General features: G+C 38.3%; 1 protein-coding gene across 1 annotated transcript; it reads right to left on the bottom strand.

Annotated features, from left to right (window-relative positions):
- Positions 1–870: 870 nt before the first annotated feature.
- Positions 871–19,884, bottom strand: camk1a (calcium/calmodulin-dependent protein kinase Ia). Its single transcript, XM_086086782.1, has 12 exons — positions 19,726–19,884; positions 17,996–18,114; positions 12,102–12,233; positions 11,360–11,434; positions 9,537–9,675; positions 9,336–9,462; positions 9,017–9,092; positions 7,754–7,866; positions 7,599–7,677; positions 6,868–6,955; positions 6,618–6,780; positions 871–4,841 (listed from the first exon to the last, which is right to left on the bottom strand). Exons 2-12 carry the CDS (start codon positions 18,079–18,081, stop codon positions 4,738–4,740), a joined length of 1,182 nt encoding a protein of 393 aa, XP_085942908.1. The 5' UTR covers positions 18,082–18,114; positions 19,726–19,884; the 3' UTR covers positions 871–4,737.
- Between the last annotated feature and the right edge of the window lie 262 nt (positions 19,885–20,146).

The raw sequence follows: 20,146 nt of genomic DNA on the forward strand, positions 1-20,146 counted from the left end.
CCTTTTTGTTTTGCTTTTCCATAGTTTCCTTGATTGTCATTGTTGGCTATTTTCCTTTGCTTGCTGCTTTTTGTGAAATTTTGAGTACATGTTTAATTTGTTCAATGGCCATGAAAATAAATAAAATACAAAATACGTATCTCAAATCATCTTGTACTAATGAATCTGTTATAGTGTCCAAAAAAAACAACACAAAAATGCAGGTAAGAAAAAGAGCTTACTAGAATGCATCAGTACGATAATATATACAAAATGGAGATGAGCCCAACTGCTCAGTCAGCTGCAGTTAACATGAATCATTTTCATAGAGGGTAAAGAATATCTGCCTGTTCAGTTTGAGAGTCTTTTATGTTTGAGTTTACTTTGTGGTCCGGGATTAGGCCAGCTTGAGTCATACCTGCACTCACTGGCCAAAATATCAAGTATCAAGTTGTCAGTCAAATTTAACCCGTTGTAAAATAATAATACTTTTAAATGAAAACTTTCACTTTTTTAAATATATTTTTTTCAAATTTTATTTTCTAAAAATGCCCAATTATAGAGATCCATGAGCATTTTTAGTGCATCAAAGTGGCCCACTTTATGACTCTGAGTAGTTGTGGATCAGTCTCACATTGCAGTGAAAAGTCAAAACATTCACAAGTTCTAAAATTAGGAGGGAACATTATCTGTGGATGACTAAAATAAGCTATCTGAAATCTTTGCATGCATAATTAAATTCTTAAAATGATTGATAAAAAGGCCTTTTCAATTAAGCAAAATTCTATGATGTGATTTATCAGATTTTTTTTTTTAATGTAATCGTTTGACAGCTCTAATACATATTAAAGTTGTTCATGTGTTTGTGCAAATGCAACACAGTGCACACAATGCATAGACAAGGAAGATTTATTCCATTTCTTGCTCTCCGTGGGTACAAATTATTGTATTCTCCTACATCTTGTTCAATAAACCATGATGCATTGCATCCATACATTTGTAGCTCAAAACAGCTTTACAAAAAAAGGATATACAATATATACTTATATATATATTTATATATAATATACAAGTGCTTCTTTTGATGCATTTTGGATGTGGTTGGATGGGTAAAACAAGCATTAACAACATATATATGAATATCGTATATCAAAGTGGTCCAACGATGGCTTTTGACATTGAGTGAAGCCCTTCACACACGGTTTGCATATTTTCCACAAGTAGTAGAAATACAGAGTGATTGCTTTCTTTTTTTCTACTGCACAATATGGCTAACCTGTTTGAAGAATGGGTCGAAACAAAACAAAACATGACTCGATACAGCCTAATTTGATGATTTTTGTGACTCGAGGAAAGATCCATTTCGCCATTCCCAAGTTGTCTTCCTCCTCTTTTCTTTGTGAGAATCACATCCATCCATATTTTTCTCAGTCACATACTAAAAGATGAATGTGCACTCAAGCATTACTACTTTATGAGTATGGCTTTGGGACCGCAGTCCAAGTGATTTTTCCCTTTTATCCTTTTTTTTTTTTATCTCACTTCTTCTTCTTTTTTTTTTGAGTTGGCACTTCTGTCCAACCAGGATATGTATTTTTGAATCGCTATTCGCTACACGTCAGGGGACTTTAAAATGGATAAGACACGGACAAAAGTATGGAGACACATCTTAATTAAAGAGTATTCATGTTGTTGTGTAATTGTTCATCTTTCATCGTCTCATTTTAGTATGAATCTCGACTCAAATGAGATTGTGAGTCAGTCCTACATCACGGCCCTCCAACTTGACAGTTACCCAGATTTCCTATTTAAAAAAAAATAATAAACATGGGGACATCTTGGACTTGTACGCTTGGTAGCACCAAAAAGCCTACTTTTTTCCTATTAATAAAGTAAATTACCTGTGGACTTCCAGCCCATTTTTTTGCTCTCTATTTCTTCTTTGCTATCCAGCCGCCGTCCATGCGCGTTACAACTGTCCACCCTTTTACACTGCCTGTAAAAAAACTATTTTGCTTTTTTTTAATTTAAAGTAAATAACTTTGTGATTTTGCGGATGTCAGAGGATGTGTGAAATTTCACACACGGCGGTCACTTGGCCCAGCCTCCGAAAACAAGTCATACATGATACTGTTGTACAGTGATGCCTTGAGCACCTACGAGTTGAATTTGTTCCATGATTACAGTTGTAACTTAAAACGCCCACATCTCAAATCATGTTTACCCATAGAAATGAGGGGAAATGATATTAATCTGTTCCAAATTCCCCCCAAAATGGTAAAAACTTTTATTATTTTACTTTTCAAAGCATAATTAAGTAAAATGTCACTTTTTTTTTTGCTGCAGTTCAATGGACATTGTATTATGTTTAGTTTGACAGTAAACTTGAACTGATAGTGGCAATAAACAACTTAACTCATTCACTGCCATTGATGGCTATAGACGTCAAAAATGCATTTGAACTATTTCTAATAGTTTATTATTTTTTCCACTTTTGTTAACAAGAGCATAAAAACCTATAATTTTTTTATTGTACATTTAGAACAGATATCAAATTTTAGATTAATAGTGAGTTAATAGTTAAGTCATGCGATTAATTATGTTTAAAAATTGTAATCGCCTGACGTCCCTAATTTTTAATAATCTTTTATTTATTTATTTATTTTTAAATCGTGTCAGGCGATTTATTTTTTTTATGGTAATTAACTGCATGACTTCAATAGTTAACTCATGATTAATCACAAATTTTATATCTGTTGTAAATGTACAATACAAAAAAAAATCTAGGTTTTCATACCCTTGTTAACAAAAGTGGGAGAAAAAAATTAATAGAAATAGTTCAAATTAATTTTTGACGCCTATAGCCGTCAATGGCAGTGAATGAGTTAAAGGATCTTTGTGCGGTTTGTCACTTTTTTACTGCCGACTGCCACCTCTGGCCCAAAGTGTAACTGCCACATCCCAACTGTGGAAAGTTAGCAGCTCATGCGTGCAGTGTCGTACGCTAGCTAACACCACAGGCTAATGCTAGCACAACGCCACGTGACGCACATAACGTCACCCTCCACAACTCCACCCCTTCCCTCCCTAAAGAAACTGTGGACTGTGCAGGGTCCGCACACTATAGATGCAGTCAGAGTAAAACAATCAGGGCTCTTTGTACTCATCTGGGCATTGGCGGAGCATGCGTGATGTAGAAAAAGCTTTAATGTTACCTTTTTAAATGGCACAATGCACCTTTTGAAGCCTCTTTATAATCTTCCAAACTGCTGCTCGTTGAAAGGCGAGGAGTTCATAAACACCAAACAACACGGCAGCTCATATCTCAAAAAACTCCTAAGTTGGGTCACTTGCATCTCTAGACATCACTGCATACTCTTTCCGCTGGCTTCTGTACAAAAGGCTAATGCGGAGACATCTTCTGTTACAGCTCCAATACAGAAATGTTGAAAGTTGGTTATTAACACTGCAAAAGGGGACCAGCTCTGCATTTTCTTCCCTTTGCACTTATTGTATATATAATGTGTCCCAATACTTTTGTCCATTTAGTAGTTTACACACGAATAGACCCGAAAACAACAATATGTGAGAAATGTCAAACAATACGTCCACCGTGCTGTGTTTTTGTACTTTTGTCAACATTACTTTTGGTGTTACTCACTTCACATTATATAGCTCAAAAAAATTACAGAAGTACATCATCGTCAATACAACAGTAGTAGTAATAATAATAATAATAATAATCATAGTCATCTTCATCGTCATGTGTGTATACTAATTGATCATCATTCATGTAAACATAGTTCATTAACCAGGTCATGCAAAAACCGACTTCCACTAGAGGTTGCACAGCACAGAGTAGTTGAAGCACCCACACTGAGATCCCGGATAAGAACAAACTTTAAAAAAAAAAAAAATGTTTTTACTTTATATATAATGAGAATTTGTGGAATAGGGTTGCAGTCCTGTTTGTATAGAAAATTGATGGATGGATCTTTTGTGGCTTTTCTACCTGTCGTCACCCCATTATAGTAATTCCTGATGATCTCAAGGGGGTATCTCAGTGTGAGCCTTTAATAACAAAACAGCCATTAAAAAATAAAAAAATTAAAAAGAACCTTAATAAGTTTTCATGTTCCGCCACCCTCACATGCAGACACTTTCAGTTCAGAACCGCTTGTCGCCGACCCAGTCTGACCCAGAGCAAAGAGAAAGTTTCTAACTTTAACTTTCAAGGTTTGAACACGACAATTGAAAGATCGTCAGGATGAACCTAAAATGCACTACAGGTAAACAATGTGACCTCTCAACTTTTGTATACAACTGTTTAATGTTCCAGTACTTTTGCTTTTCTCTAAGGAGCTGAATGGCAAATTCACATCAGGTGATGGATCTATAAATGGACCCAAACCAGGATCTCCACTTCTAAAGCCTTTCCGTGAGTCTTCACGTCCCTCTATTAAAACCCTCTGATGACCCTCTCCCAAGGGTCACAACCCTGTAGTGGTGGTTTCTGGTATGTGCGATATATGTGGCCGCATGCATTCAGTCACTAGCACCCCCTTGTGGAGAGAGACAAAAGGGAAACCAACAACCTTTACAGTAATTAAACATGACAAAGTCTGTCATTGGGGACACTTTTTGATCTCTACTCTGCATTCCTGGCCAGACTGGATGGACAGCAGCTCTCTGTGTACTCCAGAGAGTCTTAATATCATCATTTAGAGGGGGGGGGAATAAACAAAAGTGAGGTTGTGCTCAGATGCGACTGGCCGGCCTGCAGCAGTAAGTGCAGCTCCTCAGGCTGTCTCGGTCCGTACTCCCTTCTGCACTTCCGCGGCGGTCGTCGCTGTAGTGGGACACTGGACGTGACACATGCCAGTTACACACTGTTTTACATTCTGGCAACTAGATGGCAGTAGGTGGCAGTATCGCACTTCAAACGCCTTCCTGTTGCTTCTGCTTTATTTGCCAAAAGGGCAGTGGTAAGCTGGAAGCAGTGACCTACATTTCTGCAACGGAAATTCTGATATTTGTCCCATGAAATTGGGTTCATTTATTCCTAACTAAAACTTTATTAACAATTGGACTGTCAGCCATTTTCCATCCTCTGGTTGGTCAGAGCAAGTCAAGTTGACTAGCAGCCATCTAAATGCATTTAACTCATTCACTGCCATTGACGGCTATATACGTAAAAAAAAATCATTTTAATTATTTCTATTAGTTTAAAGTTTTTTTCCACTTTCTAGATTTTTTTTATTGTACATTTAGTTTTGTACATAAAATTTGTGATTAATCGCAAGTTAATTAGTGAAGTCATGCGATTAATTACGATTAAAATCTTTAATCGCCTGACGCCCTGAATTTTTTATATTTTCTTTCTTCTTTTTTTTTATTCATTCACTGCCGTTGAACATCAATTAGTTAAAAAATATATATTTTTTCCACTTTTGTTAACAAGAGTATGAAAACCTAGATTTTTTTATTGTACATTTAGAACATATAGAATTTGTGATTAATTGTGTGATAAAAAAATAAATAATTAATAATCGCCTCTTGCCCCTAATTTTTAATAATCTTTTTTTTAAATGAATTTACGGCAGTGAATGAGTTAATGAGTATGTTTTTGACATATTAGATAAATATTGATGCTGAACTGTACCAAGTTTTGTACATTAGTCTATATGCTGTTACATTGCATTTTTTTCATATAATATTGATGATTGATTATAATGATGGTATTAAAGGGGAAGTCAACCTTAAGCATTTCTTGACAATAATATGTTATATGTGACCTCACGAGTCTAAACATGACGTTGTTCAGGGCTCTGGCAAAGACAGCTCACCTGTTTTCTGAAGCTGAGCTGTGATTGGTTGCCTGAGCAACGACGTTGTCATTTTCACTTGACAGCAGCTGATATTGATAAAAACTGCTGGATTTTGCTGCTTAACTCATATTCCGCTACCGGTAGAATACCGTATTTAGACTAGTGGGGGCTGCATAGAACATATTGTCAAGAAATGTTTGGGGTGTTGACGTCCCCTTTAAGAGGTGGATGAAGTTGGGTAAATCCCCACTCATACCCTCAGTACCACACATATACCGTATTATTTTTATTTTACAATGGTTTACCTTGATATGACAGAAATGTTAAAAGGATAGTCAAAAAAAACGTTGCAGTTTTTTTAATCATCTAAAAGTGTTTTAAAATGAGAAGAACTTGGAAGCCAACCAGCCTCTCAGAACAGATTGTGTTTGACTATGGAGGTGCCGCTAAATGTATTAATCCAGTGAGGACAATTGAGCAGGGTAAACAGAATAAAGTACATAATTATAAAATAGATTACCATGTTAATGACCCTTGATCCGTCACATCCCATCAGCATTGAATTATTGAGTTGTTTCGGGTTTAGAGTGACAATATTGTGACCCGACAGCTCGTAGCGTTCATTCATTTTGTGTTTTACTGCAGTAAGCGATGGCTTTTCTGTCACATTTAATGGAGCGTTGTGTAATTGCAAACAGTCTTATTTAGTGAAACTCGAAGATGAGTTTATCTTCTGATTTGCACGACAGTAAACTATGTGTCCAGGTGTATGTGTTGCAATAAGATGATAAACCATTTTTTCAAACTCACAACTCTCATTCTCGCCATTCCCCAACTCATCTTCCTCTTCCTCCTCAGGCAGCAGGAGTCCGTGGCAGGGGCTGGTGGTAGTGATCTGGCTGGGCCCCTCCACGCTGGTCCCCAGCTGCAACCTGCGCATGTGGCGCACCACCGCTGTGGCGTTGAACGCTTGCTGCGGTGGAGAGAGAGAGAGAGCGAGGGTAAGGAAAAGCATGCAAACGGCGCTCTGATTACGATTCGCTTTTACCAAATCACCGACCTTCCACTTGCTTTTGGCAAAATTCTTCTTGATTTGAGCACTGACGGATTCGTGGATGTTCTTATCCAGAGCTGTGTCTCCACAGATCCTGGAAAAGCGACATGTCATATATTAACTCATTCACTGCCATTGACGGCTATAGACGTCAAAAATTAATTTGAACTATTTCTGTTAGTTTAACATTTTTTTCCACTTTTGTTAACAATAGTGTGAAAACCTAGATTTTTTTTTATTGTACATTTAGAACAGATATAAAATTGTGATTAATCGCGAGTTAACTAGTCAAGTCATGCGTTTAATTACAATTTTAAAAAAATTATCGCCTGACGCCCCTAATTTTTAATGATATTTTTTTTTTTCGCAGCAGGCGATTAAAAATGTCAATTGTAATTAATCACATGACTTCAATAATTAACTCACGATTAATCACAAATTTTATATCTGTTCTAAATGTACAATAAAAAAAACTTTTAGGTTTTCATACTCTTATTAACAAAAGTGGAAAATTAATAGAAATATTTCAAATTAATTTTTGACATCTATAGCCGTCAATGGCAGTGAATGAGTTAAACAAGAGATGTTCTCAAAATGTGTTCTTTCATTTTTACTTCATGTAGGAGGAGTTGTCCCAATACTTGTCAATATAGCGTGCATCAATATGTTTTTCCCTTTCTCTATACTTTTCTGCTGTTCCAATGATTATTATGTGCAGTATGAGAAACGGTTCCTACCATGGGTGCTGGAGGGCCTGTTCGCACGTGTATCGTTTTGAAGGATCTTTCTCCATCATGTGGCAGATGAAGTCTTTGGCTATAAAATAAAGTTATGTTTATGATAATTACGTGTTTTCTGATTTGGTGTGCTGCAGATTTTAACTCATGGATACCTGAATCGGAGATGTCGTCCCAGTACGGAGAATCAAATTCATACTCCGCTTTCAGAATTTGCTCAAACAACTTGGCGTCGTTCTCGTCATAAAATGGAGGATACCCGCAAAGTCTGAAGGTATGTTTAAAAAAAGAATACACTGCCACATTAAGAGCAATAAAGGAGCTATATTGGTCTTACAAATCTTTCTTTACAAAGATAATAATGCTCAGGTTTTATTAAATGTCCAAAAGGTATGAACTCTTGGTCATTCAATGGCCAAAAAAATATTGTTATTCTTATCTACATCTTGTCACATTTCTTTTCCATGGCAAAATTTCCAGATTGACGGAGACATTTTACACATTTCTCTACCATTACCAATCAGTCCAGCGTCAAACTGTTGTGCTCATTCAGGACATTAGCCCTTTATATACTCAGCTATTATATCTATTATAACTATTTTGCCATATGTTAGCATACCACCATGTCAGCATGTTAGCATTTAATCATTTCTCATTAGAGTCATTACAAATAGTACCCCAATACAGCAAGAGATGTAAAACACATTAACAATTGGCCTGAGCATGTTGTCAGTTGAGGTTGCTGTGTCATGTTAGCTTACCATAATGTTAGCATGTTAGCATTTAATCAATTCTTATTAAAAATAAGATAAGATAAGATAAGATAAGATAAGATAAGATAAGATACACCTTCATCAATTGACCTCAGAACATTGGTTGTTCAGTTTGCTATTTTGTCATATGTTAGCATGTTAGCATTTAATCAATTCTCGTTACAAATAGAACCCCAACCCAGCACTTATCAATTGGCTCAGCACGTTGTCTGTTGAGGTTGTTAGTTGACGTATGTTAGCTTATCATAATGTTAGCATGCTAGCATTTAATCAATTCCCATTACAAATAGTACCCCAATACATGGGAGAGATGTAAAACTCTTATCCATATGCCTTAGCGCTATTTTGCCAGCTTACCATATTGTTAGCATGTTAGCATTTAACCAATTCTCGTAACAAATAGTAGGCCTACCCCGTAGGGAGAGATGTAAAACACTTATCATTATGCCTTTAGCACTTTTTTCACTCATGATGTGGCCGCTTGCTATATGACAGCATTTGGTTAACATTTATTGCACACATGTAATTGCATCACAGTGAGAGTTGTTTGTAATATTTTGGCCTCTTTATTTAAACAAATGAGCACATTTTTACCTTTTGTAAAAACCTATTTTATTGCAACAAACCAAACAAATTCAAACTCACAGAATATAAGAGATGACCCCTATGGACCAGCAATCGACCGCTTTGCTGTACGGCTTCTGGGCGAGCACCTCGGGAGCTGTGCAACACACGCAAAACGCACAGCAGTGTAGAGGGTAGCATTCAAAGTCATCTTGACCTTGGCGTGCTGCCGGGTCACGTTAAACAGAATAGAGAGTACTTATAGATCGCTTGCACTTGACTCAGTAGTGGATGAGAGAGCCTCTCACGAGGCAATGTGTACAAGAGGATGTCAGCTGAGCCAGCGAGTGCTGAGCATACAAAAGCGAGGAGTGGCTCACCCGGGAAATAAATGCCTCACCCACATATCCGGGAGTCCCGCAGGCTGTGGACATAACGCTGCCTGCTCCCTCAATTTTGGACAGGCCGAAGTCACTGATCATGATCTTCGAGTCTTCGTCCATGCTGTAATACAACAAATTCTCCGGCTGCAAAACGGGTAGTATTATTAGAGCAAATACGCAGAATGCAGGTAGTCAGGCTCCACGTTTTTCCCTCCTACCTTCAGGTCTCTGTGCACAATCCCCATATCATGAAGATATTTGACCGCATCCAAGATCTGGTGGATGAGTTGGCTGGCATCTCTCTCTGTGTAGAAGCCCTTCTCCACAATCCTGTCAAACAGCTCGCCACCTGACACACTGCGTGATGAAAGCTGATTTTAATCGTAACCGAGTGACAGGCTGTGGTTGGTATTGACGCTGAGGGCAAAAATGACAAGCTGACAAGATGAACGCAAATGGCTCCGCAACAGCCTTGAGGAATTCCACGTCGCTGAAGCGTGTAATTGGTTAAGCACCTTACAAACATCTACTTAGTATTGATGTTCAAGACAAAAAATGACAATTTGGTGCTGATGTTCTTGACACTTTCAGAGCCTTGAGATTAAAAATAAATAAAATAGAAACACTTCTTTAAGGCATTTTTGTTGCTCAGCGCTCTAAACACAAGTGGCTTGAGAGTAGAGCTTTGAGGAACCTCCCGTGTAAGGTTTAGACAGCGAGAAACTACAGTCATGTTGAATGCAAAAATGACTAGTGCACTTCCTCCAGCTCTCTGAAAACTCTGCTGAACTATAATAATAATAATAATAATAATGCATCAGATTTATATAGCGCTTTTCTAAAGACTCTAAGACGCTTCACAATGGAATGGATACATTATCCATGCACTCACATATTCACACTGTGGTAGCGGTAAGCTACTTAAGTAGCCACAGCTGCCCTGGGGAAGGCTGACGGAAGCGTGGCTGCCAGTGTGCGCCTACGGCCCCTCCGACCACCACCAAACTTTCGCACCTGCCATACACCAGTGTGAGTAGCACTGGAGGCAATGTGTGTGAAGTGCCTTGCCCAAGGACACATGAATTGGGGAGAGCAGGAATCGAACAGCCGACCTTCTGGTTACTGAACGACCGTCTCTACACCCTGAGCCACGGCTGCCACAAAATAAACGTAGCACTGAAGAACTCTGTTGTATAGTAACATGTAAAATGCCAAATGGAGTTCTTCAAGACTGTTCTTAAGTGGCTTGCGAACAGAGCCTTGAGGATTTCCGCTAGCCTTTCTGTTCTCCAGCAGTTTAACACAAGTGACTCAAAAACAAATGTGAAATGAATGTTACCGGCAAAAATAAGGCACAGGCATTCTAAAAACAGTTGGGTCTAAAGTAACCCAATTATGGATCAAAAATGGATCGATACACTTTATGGGTCAATTTGACCCAACTTTCTGGGTTGTTTTATACAAAATGACCCAATTTTTTGACCCAAGTAAAGGATCTGACCAATATTTCTGAGTTGTTTTACACTAAAATACCCATTTTCTTGACTCAAAGTAACCCTTGTGCTACAAATGAGTTAAAACAAATGTCTCTAAAACAGAGCCTTGAGGAACTCCACTAGTCATTGCTATTTTCCTTGAACAAAATAATAGTACCATTAAATATTGAAACACGTTCTACATTTTCTGTGAAATGAAGAATATCACTTTGATATTGCACAAACTGTAATTCTTGATTTAGCTCTATTACATTTAAAGTCTTGTTGGACAGTAAACGAGCCACTTTCCATTTTTTTTTTAAATACTACTGCTGCTGCTGCTGCTGCTGCTGCTGCTGAAATGTTTGAATATTTCATTTGAGACAGACTATAAACAGTATGCTGCACGTATGACATAACAGCGGAGCATCATTTTACAAATGGGAACAGGTTTGTAGAACATAATAAAACGGCCCCACCCAAAAATTCAACAACATCTGTATTTTGTCTTCTACCCCAAATTCTAATTCCACATCAGCAGCTCTCGAATTAAAAGGAGAACTCACAGCTGCATGACGAGGTACAGATGAGACGTGCTTTCGAAGATGTCCTCCAGAGAGACGATGTTGGGGTGCTTGATTCTGAAAATGTTGTCAAAGCATAATTACTCTTGAGCTCGCAATTAAAGCGGTCACCAGATGGCATCGTTGTTGCGTTATGTCACTATTAGAACCCCTCACAAGTGTAAGATAATGCAAGGACACAGCAGCATTGGGCTGAATGTGCTACTCGGAGCAGATTTCTAAATGACGGGAAGTGTCAAATATGCAGTGTGAAGCATCCAACGGGGCATCGCTTGTCAACATGTGAGAATATGTTACTTTAACACTGTGGCAGACGATGGAGGATATTGCAGGGTGAGCAACTGCGCTCTTTTACAGATTGTTTTTTTTTTTTTCATCCCATGTAATGCTCTTTTATTGGCTTAACAGTAGACTTCATATTTCAGTCCATCCTCACTTCTTCTCTCCACCCTTTATGTTTCCTTCTCTTCAATACATTGCTGCAGGGAACTCCACATCATCTACGCCTCTGTGTGCTGTTGCCCTGGCAACAGGGACACTAAAAATAGGTCTATCTTCTTTACTCCTGACATTTCCGGTGCACAAGCCTACTGTTTCTACTGACACCATGCATTTGGTGGCCCGTTCACTTGACCTCTTGCATATAATCTGCCCGGGGGTTAAGCTCTTCCACTGGACAACAGGGGTGGGGGGGTGGGGGGGGCTTTGGAGGGTGTCATCTCACCTGTGCAGTACTGCAATCTCATTTTCTATATTGTTCTCTTTGCCTTCCAGAGCTTTCTTGGGGATGCACTTGATAGCCACCAGCCTCTGTGTTCTCTTCTCTTCGGCAAGAAGCACCTCAGAGAATGCTCCCCTGGGGGGAAGTAGGGAACAAAAACAGGAAGATCATAATCAATTCCAGAGAAGTTTATTCTGATAATAGTGCATGATATCACACTTGTTATTCACCGCAAAGATCCTTTGGTTTTAGAACTTTGCACGTCAAAGCATAAAGGTCTACATGTAATGTCAAGGTTACAGCAATGTCAACCATATTATACACACAAAATCATGAATGGCAGTTAGTATATTTCCTGCAATTTTTATCTTACCCTCTTCCAATTTAGTGGACATAAAAAAAATCAATTTGAAACAAACTACCGAGCCATACAGCAAATTAAAGGCTTTCTAGATACTAGCATGATTCGGTTTGATTCCAATTCAATTTGATATGGTATGGCTGAGTTTGAGAGAGTATGATGCTATGAGTTTCTTGCTATTTTATGATAGATGGTACTTCATTTATATAGCGCTTTTCCACCTTACAAGGCCCTCAAAGCGCTTTACATTCAGCTACTCATTCATCTACTGATGACGCAGCATCAGGAGCAACTCAGTATCTTGCTCAAGGATACTTCAACGTGGTCACAATAGCAAGGGATCAAACCCTCAACCTCTGGGTTGGGAGACAACCACTCTACCACTGAGCCACGCCACCCACATACATACATAATGCAGTATGAATGAACTAGTCAGCACTGTAAAAGTGGCATTTCCTTCAAAGATATATCTCCAATAAAACACGATTCCATACGTATCACAATACAGTTTGAATTGGAACGATTTGATTAAGCTCAACTCGCATGTACTCGCATCGTTTAAATCAAAACCGATTTTCCAATTCAAATTAGGTTTTGTTATACCCAGTGGTGGGGAAGTGGGTATACTCTCAATTTTCACTTTTTTTTTTTAAGTAGTCCAGAAAAATGTCCTCTTTTAGAAACGGCGACATGTAAGAATTAAAAATCTGTCATTTGTACTCGCTCACAATAATAAAATGATCATGACTTGTTAAGAACAATTTGGTAACACAAGCAGCCTGAAATAATATAAACTGTATTTACCATGAGTCAAGCATAAAGTATATGTTATAAAGCAAATTACAATATTTAGTGAACAATGAACAAAAATTGTGAAAAACAGTCTGGTTAGACTTCAGTATTGCTTTGTGCTGTCTTAAACTATTTGTCCCAATTCTTGTGTTTTAGTTTACCAGTACTTAAAAATCATATTAAAGCTTATCTAGAGCATGCAGTTTTAGTGTGTAACCCTTTTTTCCCCTTAAAGCTTATTTTCTTACAAATTCACAAATCAGCGCAAACATTTTAGCTATTCACAATGTTCTTTTGGCGTCGCTAATAGCTGCTCAGACATATACATGAAATCTATTTTTACTTGAAAACTGCCTTCAAAAGTCACTTTAACTCATTCACTGCCATTGACGGCTATAGACGTCAAAAATTCATTTGAACTATTTATTAGTTTCAAATTTTTTTCCACTTTTGTTAACAATAGTATGAAAACCTAGAAAAAATGTTACTGTACATTTAGAACAGATATAAAATGTGTGCTTAATCGTGAGTTGACTAGTGAAGTCATGTCAATAATTACAATTAAAAATCGCCTGATGCCCCCTAATTTAAAAAAAGAAGAAAAGATTATTAAAAATTAGGGGGATCAGACAATTAAAAAATGTCATTGTAATTAATCGCATGACTTCAATAGTTAACTCACGATTAATCACACATTTTATATCTGTTCTAAATGTACAATAAAAAATAAAAAAAGTTTTCATACTCTTGAAAAAAAAACTGAAACTAATAGAAATAGTTCAAATGAATTTTTGACGTCTATAGCCGTGAATGGCAGTGAATGAGTTAAAGTGGAAAAAAAGCATCAAGTCACTCATTTGAAAAAAAAATAATAATTATCAGCACAATGTTCCTCTTAGCAAAGACAAGGCATATCAAGTGACATGGCGGTGCACTTTAGCAAGATACCATGAGCGGAATTGGATTAAGTCTGAGGCGACTAATGTGATGCTTCAACAAATAACCAGCGCTCGTTGGCTGATAATCATCTGGACGTACTTTTTTGTATGTAGCGTGTGTGGTAGTGATTGGATGAATAATATATATATAATAAAATAAGTGGTTACATTACCAAGAAGGGGGGGGGGTGCTAAGAAAAGCTCAAAAGATGAGGCCACAACACTCACGCACAGACATTTACAGGAACGGCAGCTGTTTTTGTTTTTGTTTTTAAATAAAAATGATACTATCTTTAACCTGTTCAATAATAGATACTGCAAATGTAGCGTGTCTGTTTTCCAAAAGAGACTAGACTGCATTATGGATTATGGTGAGGGAGAGAATGGCATGTATTTACACAGGAGCGTGGGGGGAGCACAGGAGGAGGCCATGAACATTGTTAGCAACCGCGGGGATGCTGTGAGACGAGAAAGGGGACCGAGTGGCCATTGAGAGTGTATGCACACAAAAACATTTTATTCCTCCCAAAGAACATTTTGGGGTCCTCTCAAAAGTTCATCCCAGAATGAAAACTCTCGTGAACAAAACCTAATATTTGTCAGTGACTTTTGCAAATGGGAGTCTGGAGAGCATGTGCATAGTCACACATTGCTACTGTTGCTGTGAGACACGTGTAATTAAGCATCCACTTGCTCATGCCTCCTTGGAGACGTCGCTCTCTGTGGGTTTGCTGCTGAGCACTACATACTCTTATTTGGCATTTACATAAGAGCCCGCTGTAGAGCTTCTCAATGCATGGCTAAAAAGCATAAATAATGTTGTTTATCCCACTGTATCAATATCCTGACCTGCAGTAATTCATGTTCTCAAGGTCATGTGTTGGTTAAGACGTCTACCAAGCGCACTATCAAATGTGTTATGTTGATATTGGGAAATGAATAATTTGTTACATTTTAATATTATGAAAAGACCAAATTCCTTAAGACAAGATTTTTTCCAGATTTAGGCAAACTATGGCTACATGTCAAAAATGGTAATTCACCAGCTAGCTAACTGCTAATAGACTAGACAACTAATGATGCCAACTAACTGAATGACTATGCTAACTACTAATTAACTAAGCAGCAAGTCGACTAACTGACGCATTATTATGCTCACTGACTTTATAAGATACCTGACTATACAAACCGTTCTGATTGAATAGCTATATGCCTATAAGATGACTAATTATGTTAATTTACTAATTTGCTAGTGTAGGCTTGCTTTTGCTGATTTAAAGTAACTAACCAACCGACTAATTATTCTGCCCGACTGTGCTTCTTACCATTCTAACAATGCTAATGATCTACCAAACTAACTTTGCTAACTGTCTGACTAGGCTAATAATGGTAATTGACAGCTAACTAACCATCGTAATGGATTGACTATGCAAATTATACGAAATGACAAGCTAACAAAGCATCAACATATGCTAACTGATTGTGCTTGTTGAACTAACCAGCTATGATCACTAAGTGGTTATCCAGACTATGCTAATTGACAAGCCAACACCCTGTCTTAACGATTCTAAGTGACTGACTTGCTGTTTAACGAACCAATTGTTTATGCTAACAAACTGAGTGACTCTCTCAACTACAGTACACTAATTGAATTGAGCACACTACGTGGATGGCTCAAAGCGCCTCAAGCCAAAGTGAGACGCTAGCAATGCAGCAGCACTTCTGATTATGCATCATGTCTTTTGACTGGAGTGTGCTTGTGTGACGAAGAACACGCGACACAAGCGTCTTTCCGTTTCATCCGCTTGAATGAGGGCACTTCGTCCTGACACCCGACTGAGCCTCAAACTGTGAGGATTAGCCAGAATTGAATATAATATTTCAACATAAATCAATTAACCTCACGCACTGAATTCCTGTAAGAGCTTCTCTGTAATCGTCTCTCCGAGCCCGTAAGGAGCTTTTCATCGACGCGTTCATGCCAGGTCCGGCGACACTGACAATTTAACTACAAATACAATCTGTATTATATAACCTAGAATAGTGTTACTGTAAATTACACAGCTTTAAGTTTTGGTGGTATGGAAGTGGAAATGCAACATCGTGAGTCATTAGATGACAAAGTAGCATTTAGCAGACCCAAGATGCTATGAAAGGATGGACTGCAATTTTGATTGAGGAGTGCAAGTGTTCTATTCATCCTTTGGTGGCTGGATATCGGATAGATACCAGAGCACTCGTATCGATAGTTTACATTTATTTATTTATTTTGGTTTCTCACGGGTCCCTCGCGCAATCCCTCTGTAGCACACGCGCATGTGCCGGCCCGCCAATGACAGCGGTGGGGGCGGCACTGGCGGTTATTATCTTTACAGTGAATGCCATAATATGACAATGAGTCATATTATGCTTCGTTTGAGCTTTTCCAACTACTAGTTGAACTAGGTATTAGTATAGTATAACACGTAAGTATCGTTTATGTAATGTGACTAGACTAGAGGAACTTCAGTGGCTGACGTTTCTTTGAGTCCAGAATATTGACGGGGACTAAGAATATGAAGATTATTACTACATTACAAATTTAAATAACAGCCTTGGTATGTTTCCGTTGATGATATTATATTGTGGCATGTCTAAGAACCTAACAGGAAAGTCTAATTTGCACAAACAAAAAAAGTTATTTATTAGGACAAATTATTTAAAATACCATAATATTTTATGAACCTAAAAGTACTGGCACCAGCGATATTGGCACCAGTATTTACTTTAGCTCTAATCTTAACTAACCAACTGAATGAACATGTTACACGGACAAACTAAGTGTGCCAATTGACTATGCTAAATAAGTGAGTGACTATCCATTCCTACAAATTGATTTGCTAAGTACCCAATTAACTGACTATGCTAACTAACCAACAAAGATCTGAGTGTGATAGTTAACAGACTGTAGTGACCAATTGAATGATTATCCTACCTTTGCTAATTGACTTGCTAGTAGCTAACTAACAAATAAACTGGCATACTATTGAAATATACAAACTAACTAACCAGTGAACTGTGCTAACTACTAAGTAACTGAGCGACTAGCATACCTACTTACTGTGTGCTGATTTACTAGCTAACTTACCAATAAAACTGAGAAACTATGCTAACACACAAATTAACTGACCAACTAGCTGTGCTTACTGATTGACTGCTAGTTGACGCTTTGACTAATTGACTAACTTAGTGACTATTTTACCAATGCTCTAACTAACCACCTAACTGACAATGCTAACACACATACAACCAACTGTCCAAACGGACTGCTGGTTAACTTTTTAACTCACAGATAACTATGCTAACTAACTATCTGAGTGACTAGTCAACCTATTCAAACCAGGTCATGCCGTTGCCAGGGCAATAAATCAATCTCAACTGGACTATTCTGGTTGTCTTATTATAAGATGTTTCCTCTCATTCGAACATGATTCATCAGATTAGTTAGGCACTAGTACTAGTAGCCAGGGGAAACCCAACTAGTTATTTTCCAAGTTAGGGGTACACCGCAAATCCAAGAATGGCATCACTCTTTTTGAAAAGTATAACAATGGTTGTTAAAATGCCTTGTCATCAAATCACCTGTCACAGAATATTAAAATTGTGGCCCTTTGCTACAAAAAGTTTGTCAACATTGGCTGAGAGTCTTATTGAGTCCGTTTAAAAAACAAACAAAAAAACAAGTACTTTGTACAGCGCTCGAAGCAACACATCCCCCCAGGATCCTACTTTGCAGCCTTTGCTGTGACACGGCCACTCCAACTTACGTCCCCAGCACTTCTTTGAAGTCATAATGCTCTTTAATGTCGGACGTCTTCTTCTTCCACCCGTTGCCGTCCTCTCCTAGAGGCATCCTGTCGAGCTGATGGGATTCGCCACACTACAGCTGCCAGGAGACGAGACAAGCAGCACGCACAATTTGTTTGTTAGCCCTCACCAAAACAAAAGCAAACAATGCAAAAATCATTATGGCACGAGTTGGAATAAAAATGTGTTCGTTTTTTTTTTTTTTTTTGTTTTTTTTACTTGAATAGTGCTGTGGCATACAATGTCCATAATTATATTTGGACTGCAGCGAATGCTGCCTGCGCAGTCTGTAAAAATAGATCCATTACTTCACTTAGCCTGATGTGATTAATGCTTAGTGCAGCTCATGTTTGACTCCACTGAATGACAATGAGGCAATACCATCCATCTATTTTCTATAACGCGTGTCCTCATTATGGTGGCAGGTAGGCTGGAGCCTAACCCAGATGAAAAGCGGCCCAATCGTCACAACCATTCGCACCATTGACAATTTAATAAGTGTTTAACCTAAAATGCATATTTTTGGGAAGGTGGGGACGCCAGGTAGGCAGTGTACATCCTAAGCTGGTCGCTTGGCCAACAACTATTCGGACTTACATTCTGACCAATGGACAATTTAGAGCTCAGGTGTCAAACTCAAGGCCCGAGGGCCAGATCCGGCTGGCCACATCATTTTATGTGGCCCGCGAAGGCAAATCAAGTGTCAACTTGCTAAAATCGATCAATATTTCAAGTTGCCATGTGCAATAAATAATAACTGACATGTTGCAGGATTTTTTTGTTCCTGTTTTTTTTACAGTAACATCAAAAATAATTGAACTAACTATTATCCTTCTGATTGTAAAACTTTCACTGTCATAATAGCCCTCTGAGGTAAAAGTGACGCGCGACAAAAATGAGTTTGACAACTCTGACGAAGAGCCTTATTGAACCAAACACGTTTATATATATATATATATAAGTACATTTTTTCTTCTTCGAATTTTCCCAGCAATGTTCAGGATTCCTGACATAATATAAATTCATTTTGACCAAGATGCATACACTTTTTGGTGATTTTTTTTCCGGGTCTGTTGTAGCCCCCAGAGGGACGATTCTTTCATTGCAAGAATGCAAGAGGGCCCAAATAGCTAATGACTTAGATTCATAAAGCACTTTTTAATTAAGGGACTCAAAGACTCTTAACAATATTTCAAGCCTTTTGGACTTACATCCCATTAAAAATATGTACAACCACATCTTCTGCTGACAGGCAGCTTGGATAATGACAAAAAAATGACTAACGTAACAGCTTGGAAGTAGGGCAAACAGAGCCAGTCACAAAAGGGAAGCATAGAATAAGAGGGGTGGAATGAATATCAACACATGCATGGACAGTGGAGGGGACGATGGCAGCATTTGAAGCAAAGATCAACCCCAAAAAGTCCATGCATTTTTAATTAAACCAATGTAGGCCTCTTGATAAATATCTGCAATAACAAAGAGTTTTAAACCGAGATACATTTTTGGTCAACATGAAAATTGTGCTTGCGAGCGTGCGGAAAGCACTGTGGGTGTACTGCACCACTCAAGGATGACACGCAAAGCAAGACCGCGACGAATTCTTTCACACGGGTGTCATGCACGGACACTTTACATTTTGTATTCATGAAAGACGAGCAAATCAATGCGTGGGGGGAATACAACGTACCTAAATGGCGATCTGTGCCCGAGGTTGTGCGCTCCTTGCCTCCGGGAGAGATGAGCTGCTGCTGGCTGGGCTTGTGCGCAGCGCTGCCGCTCCGTTTTTGCTGCTCCTGACGTCAAAGACACGCACGTATGTGGACGTGTAGTGCAGCATGAAATCTCTTTGGATGGGGGGGAAAGGGATATAATGCGCTGTCAATCAAAAATGAGCTATGTTATCTTTGCAAATGCCAGAAACTGAGGGATTTGGTTTGTAAATAAACTCATGGAATAAAAGTATCTTTTAAAATCACGAATTCATTAAATGAAGTTATTATTTTATGTTACAAAAAGTTTTTTTCTACTCATTTGTATTCTATTTTTGTTACGCGATTTTGGTGTGCCTTGAATGCAGTTGCAGTACTGTTCCAAATCTGTAGATGGAG

This window comes from Leptonotus elevatus, chromosome 10 (assembly GCF_054856555.1).
Source record: "Leptonotus elevatus isolate MCC_2025b chromosome 10, RoL_Lele_1.0, whole genome shotgun sequence".
Classification (NCBI taxonomy): Eukaryota; Metazoa; Chordata; class Actinopteri; order Syngnathiformes; family Syngnathidae; genus Leptonotus; species Leptonotus elevatus.